At 33.7% G+C, this 6,468-nt stretch overlaps 1 protein-coding gene across 1 annotated transcript; it reads left to right on the forward strand.

Annotated features, from left to right (window-relative positions):
• Positions 1 to 245: 245 nt before the first annotated feature.
• On the forward strand, positions 246 to 4,805 carry LOC135161054 (serine/threonine-protein phosphatase 6 catalytic subunit). Its single transcript, XM_064118338.1, has 6 exons — positions 246 to 372; positions 550 to 645; positions 1,457 to 1,664; positions 1,815 to 1,894; positions 2,112 to 2,379; positions 2,792 to 4,805. The coding sequence occupies exons 1-6, from the start codon at positions 304 to 306 to the stop codon at positions 2,980 to 2,982; spliced, it is 912 nt and encodes a 303-aa protein (XP_063974408.1). The 5' UTR covers positions 246 to 303; the 3' UTR covers positions 2,983 to 4,805.
• The last annotated feature ends 1,663 nt before the right edge of the window (positions 4,806 to 6,468 follow it).

A 6,468-nucleotide genomic window follows, 5' to 3' on the forward strand; every position in this document is an offset into this window, starting at 1 on the left:
AATTCCCGCTTTGGATACATTGACCAATGAAGAAAAAGTTTGATGCATGAAGTTAGCCGATGGCTTATGTAGCTAACTTGGGTTATTTGCTTATGCTTTCCTAGATAGGATCTATTGGATAATCATCGATTCGATTATCCAATACAAGCGCATGAACATCAAGTAGGTGGTAGAATATAAAAAATCAGAATTATTCCGAAATTAATTGGGAATGAAGGTACTTTTTCCCATTGAAAGAGCTGTTTTGAATTCAAGAGAGATGTCGCCACTCGTAAACTCTCATTATAGGAGTCGGATACCAAAATGTCAGACATCGACAAATGGATAGAAATTGCAAAAGAGTGCAAATATCTGCCAGAAAATGATCTCAAGGTAAATCAAATAATTTTCAACGAAGTGAGAAATTAATTTGGTCCCTAAAAAATCTAAAACCTCATGGATTTTTGTCGATTTCGGGGAATGTTGGGGGCATTTCGAGAGGACGAGTTTGGTTATTCCAATGTGTTTGGAGAATCAAGTTATTAATTAAAATTTTTACTTGTTAATCAGAAACTCTGTGACATTGTGTCCGATTTACTGCTGGAGGAGTCCAATATTCAACCGGTGTCGACTCCTGTTACGGTCTGTGGCGACATTCATGGCCAGGTAACCGAGGGATGACTTAACCTCAATTACATTTTTGTTAGTGAGGGGTTTTTATGCTTTATCACCACTCTCAACGCCTACTTCCGGTTTATAACTGATGTTTCAGACTTTTTTGCTGTCATAAATATTTTCCTAAGTTCGGGCGACGATGTCTAGCGTGAACAGAACGCTTTCTCTACTCATATGCATTTTTTATTTTTATATATATTTTTTTGTATTCTACATTATGCTTTATGATTTTCCAGTTGCAATGCTTGAATATACGTTCATATCGACTCATCTCCAGGAAATTTATCATTAATGAAAAGACTAAATGATTAACACGCAGATTTTTCACGTGCACATTATTTATCTCAGGAAAGTCTGGGTTTCGAGAAAAAAAATACAAAAACATCTAGATAAGAATAAAATTTCCTCTGGATAATTGAGGAATCATTTTCCTTGAAATTGATTATTCCCCCGATGATGAAGTCATGGATACTTTATTTATGGTACAATATTACATGAAATAGCCTGAATGACAAGTAATCAATGACAAATTGATGAAATGCAAATGTGCTAGGGCGCATGCCATAACAGTACTCCTGATGGCCAGAGTCTCAGAGTTATTACGAATTATACATCAGTTTATTAGGGATGCAACATTAGAATTTACGACGTAAAAATTATTGCACGTAAAAAAAGGCTTTAAACTGGCGCGAAATATAGCAATATTTATCTATTTATCTGTAAATACCCTCCATAAACTATTATATAAATTTAAAAAATTGTATCAGGTAATTTTGCTGATAAAAAACATTCTCTGTTGCAGTTCTACGATCTAGAAGAATTATTTCGCAGTGGAGGTCCTGTGCCCGACACGAATTACATATTTATGGGCGACTTTGTTGATCGGGGGTACTATAGCTTAGAGACATTTACCCGGTTGCTAACACTCAAGGCAAAGTGGTCAGACAGAATAACACTGTTGCGAGGAAATCACGAGTCGAGGCAAATAACTCAAGTTTACGGATTTTACGGTAATTTTTTTCTTCATTCAAATTTTCCTGCTGTTATTCGAATACCTTCTTAGCCATTTCCAGGAGTTCTGTGGACTTTTAACTTTTCCGACTGTCAAGTTTTCGCCAAAAAATTTCATTCCTTAATTTAATCAGGCATTATCTTTACAGACGAGTGCGAGATGAAATACGGTAATGGAAATCCTTGGAAATACTGCTGCAGGGTGTTTGATTTACTTACAATAGCTGCCGTAAGTATCTAACAACAGTTAACTATTTTTTTCAGTTTTTTTTTGTAGACGATATGGAAGTTTTATAATGCCTCACATTGGCTTCCACGTTCCTTCGTTAGGGTAGTAAGGATAGCACCATCGATAGATGGACATCCCTTTAAAATGGGTCAATTGCAATTTTGAGGGAATGTTAGAAAAAAATATAACGACATTTTTATGAAATTTTTGGTTGCAGTTAATTGATGAACAAGTTTTATGTGTCCACGGTGGTTTGTCCCCGGCGATAAGAACCCTAGATCAAATAAGAACAATCGAGAGGAATCAGGAAATACCACACAAGGGTGCATTCTGCGATTTACTCTGGTCTGATCCAGAGGATGTGGACTCGTGGTCGGTCAGTCCTAGAGGTGCCGGTTGGCTCTTTGGAGCTACGGTTACACACAAATTCATGGAAATTAATGACCTAAATCTTATATGTAGAGCTCATCAATTAGTGCACGAAGGTAAATTAAAGAATTCTTTATTCGTTTTTTAAATATGTTTTTTTCAAAAAGCACAAATAGTTTGGAATTGAGAGAAAGTGGAAAGTATTAGTCTCTCGAATTACTGGATTTGTGAATATGAAGACGTTTTTTGTTATTTCTCTAGAAATTCTGTTTTTTCAGAAGATTTTACAGAATAATTCAGAATTGACTGCAAATCTATAGAAAAACAAATATTAAAATTCGATGATAATAGAATTTCCTGTATTCTTCTATAACGATTATATAAATCAACTGAATTTTCCATAAATTAATGCATTCCAAAGATTTCTACCTTAATTCGACAATTCGCCTTTAATTTTTGTACTGATTCGGTGATTTTTGCAGTGTAATTTGTCTGAATAAATTAATTAATAGTGGTTTTTGTCAACAGGCTATAAATACATGTTCGATGATAAACTAGTAACCGTATGGTCGGCCCCAAACTACTGCTACAGATGTGGTAACGTAGCTAGCATACTTCAATTTAAAACAGTGGATGAGAGAAATACACTTTTATTTCAAGCAGTACCGGACGCAGAGCGCGTTATTCCATCGTTAACAATCACCCCATATTTCTTGTGATCAGACACAGTATATCGTCTGTTTAAGTGCAGAGAATGAAAGTACAACTGAATTCACACGAATATTTTTCGATTAAAGCCAGGCAAGTGGTAAATTCGTTCAGTTATCGAGGAAATATCTCCGGAACTATTGGAGATAGAAAAATTGTCATTAAAATTTTTTTGTAGCCCTAGAAGTACCCAAAAAAAGATTTAAACGATTATTCATATATCTCCAACAAATTCCGAGATTTTCACGAAAAACTGATCGAGAAAAAATCGTTGTGCCACTGGATAAAGAGGAAAAAAATATCTGGAAACCAATCGGAAAATACTGACATGACGTGAGGGAACATTAAATACCAAAAAGTGGAAGAACATTGTGTGAACAATTCACTTCAATTATTATATTTTTAGTATCTAAATTACGAAGACAAAATTTCATGCAGAATTCATTTTAAATTTATTTTTAATACAATTTTTAAATTTCTGAGGAAAATCGTCATTGATTTCATTGTATTGTATTTTGTGTAATTACGTCAGTCGTTAGTGAATTTATTTGTGAATTGTTTAATGAATCATTGGAGGTTCAAGCGAGTTTTTATGGGATTTGTTGCAAAGGAGAGGTTTTAACCAGAGTACAAGGCGCGAAGATTATGATAAGATCCAAGAGAAAAAGTGCTTGGAGGAGATAAGCTGAGAATACAATGGTTGGAAATCACTTTAAAGTATTTGGAACACATTATTTGGGAGACTATATAATTAACAAGTAAATTTTTCATGTGTTCTTATTAAATTACAATTTTCTTACGAGAATTTTCTTTGACATTTTGTACAGGACGGTTTCATTAATAAGATGATTACCTGATTAAGTGATAGTTAATTTTAATTGGTCATTTTAAATTTAAATAAATAAATAAATGATTTTTTCCCCAAAACTCATGTGTTCTAAGAAAATCATTGGAATGTTGTGGTTAAAATTTTCAACTCCTCTTCTTCAACCACATAGATTATAAATAATTGTGACATTCCGACGGGTCCAGACTCTAGGAACATCGAAATCTTCAACTCAATGTTCTTCTAAGGTTATCTAAAAACGGATAAAATGGGTTTTGCATTTTTGTTGGTCTTCCTGGGAATCAATGTTCTAGTATTTTAGAAGCCAACGAAAATTAGTTAGCAATTTTACATTCAGAATCCATCAAGCCATTATAAATCATATTTATCTTGCGGTATCAATCAAGCTTTCCTGCTTAAAATTGCTCAGTAATTTTCACTCTAAGAATTGTCGAGTATTTATTAATTTTATTTTTTTAATTAGTATCTGTTACTTCACCCAGTTACACCCATTTTAGAATAATATAATTGATTATACATTTATATGGCGATAACTTATGGATTTAAAAGAAAATAAATTGAACAACGGAAAATTTATTGATTTAAATTGAACCGAACTAATGTGGCATTGGCAACTGCTATCATTATTAAATTATATTCATTGGTATACTCCTAAATGTGATATGAACGTATTTACAATATGAAAAGAGTGAAATATCATAACGAAAGACTTTAGCCCAGAAGGCGAGGAGGAAATTGCGAAAAAATTGATAAAATTGATAAAAATTAAGTTTAATTAGTCCTTTCCATTAAATTATTGTCATCCTTGGAGCAGTGCCTTTACGAGCCTACATAACGCGGTCTGGAAACAAAATAAAGAAAAAAAACACGAAAGAGAAAGAAAAAAGCAATAAAAAAGTAGAATTGAAGAAAAAATATTTCAATTTCTGTAATTTTTCATCCAAAAATGTCTTTAAATTTCACTAGTTACAAGCGGATCACGAAATATCAGCCAAATGATAATTGTAATTGATGTTGTGGCGCTCAAAATATCATTCTGATCATGATTTACAATTATATGAATGTTCTTAATGTGTTTATCAATTTAGATATGAAGTGACAGAAATGCGGTTCGAGATGATTTGCAAATATCTAAGGACCTACCAGCTTTAGCGGAAAATGTATCACGACCTTTTTTGGGGCCCGTGAAATCCCCTGCAAAAAATGATTTAGGACATTTTTTGGCAGAACCAACTGTTAGAAAGATATTTGCGAAAGACACTGGGGGATGAAACTTTGTGTCTGTTTTTCATGATTTCAGTAGTATTTTAATTGTTTAAAGAACATATCCTGCGAAATTTTTCAAATAATATTGTTTAATAGAGGTTTTAAGGCGTCGTGGTGGATGACCAGTGAACAAAATTGAAAATTCTTCGGAAAAGCGACGGAAATAACTAGAAAATAAGTGAGAGTGGGGGTAAACGAAACACCAGGGAAGACATTATTTGCGATAACGTGAGAGCCTTCCTTGTTGATTGTGTCGCAGGACCCTCGAGAGCGTTTGGAGGTGACAGTCAAATGATCTAGAGACTTCACTAAAATCAGGCTTGACAATGAGTTAAGGATGTGAACTGTTAAGTTGACATTCGAAGATACCTAAGAGAACAAAAATTGTCAAGGGCTTTGTGAAAATGATCGATTGATCCTTAAAGATGGGGTAAAAGCCTAATCACTTTCTTTGATTACTGCAATTCAGTTATTTTAACATTCAAAATCCTTTGACCATCAATAGAAAAAGGAAATGTTCCTTGGTGGTTCATTATGTACTGCTCTTCCCTGCCATAATTTCGGAAATGGAAAATTAGAACTATTTGCTTCTACTTCCAAATGCCGTTCACAGTCTCTCTCTCTCCTTGATTTGTCGACGCCAGCAAGCCCGAAGATTACTTATCCACAACAATGATAATACAAAAGAAAATAAATAACATTTAAGGGGAGGAAACAACAGCAATAAGTCACTATTGGAAATATAAATTGTAAGTGAAAAATCGGAGTGACGTAGAATTCCTGAAGATTCAGATGTATAACTGAGGAAGTGAATGAAAATGAGGGAATCATTGTAACGATCATCATGTACCTTGAAAGTATAGAAGTTTGTTATGTTAACGTCTGTAATAAAATAATAAAAACAAAAAAAACATCAAAATTTATGAGGAAATTTTTACAACCCTGATTAGAGATAACAGCAAATCAGTGCACCTTCTTTTATAATTTTCCCGCACTCGTATTGTCAAAAAGTAGCGACCTCTGTGTGTCACAGGCGGAAGCCTCATATACTCACAGGGTATTTAAATCTTGATCTGTGTGGCACATAATTAGACAAATAAATTATTGAACTACAAACGATTCTCTATCGATACGGAACAAAATTATTAAAAAATATCAATTTCTACTAATCCTACAGTAAGAGACTAACAAAATATTTTAAGCTCGACACGAGCCGATTGCAAACGGTCGAATTAGTTCAATTTGCAAAAAGCAATCACCTGTCGGCGATCTATATAGGAATCACGAACGAAATTCAAAAAATCATCCTTCCCTCAAGTCCCCCCTTTGCCCCTGAGAACTCCGGAATCTCATTTATTTTTATCCTACCAAATACCGATTTTTT

Source organism: Diachasmimorpha longicaudata, chromosome 3 (genome assembly GCF_034640455.1).
Source record: "Diachasmimorpha longicaudata isolate KC_UGA_2023 chromosome 3, iyDiaLong2, whole genome shotgun sequence".
Taxonomy (NCBI): Eukaryota; Metazoa; Arthropoda; class Insecta; order Hymenoptera; family Braconidae; genus Diachasmimorpha; species Diachasmimorpha longicaudata.

Excerpts from the sequence above, each read along its gene's own strand:
- LOC135161054 (XM_064118338.1), top strand. The coding sequence starts at position 304 with ATGTCAGACATCGACAAATGGATAGAAATTGCAAAAGAGTGCAAATAT. Across the intron at positions 1,665-1,814 it reads TCAAGTTTACGGATTTTACG|ACGAGTGCGAGATGAAATAC; the intron begins GTAATTTTTTTC and ends TTATCTTTACAG. Across the intron at positions 1,895-2,111 it reads ATTTACTTACAATAGCTGCC|TTAATTGATGAACAAGTTTT; the intron begins GTAAGTATCTAA and ends TTTTGGTTGCAG.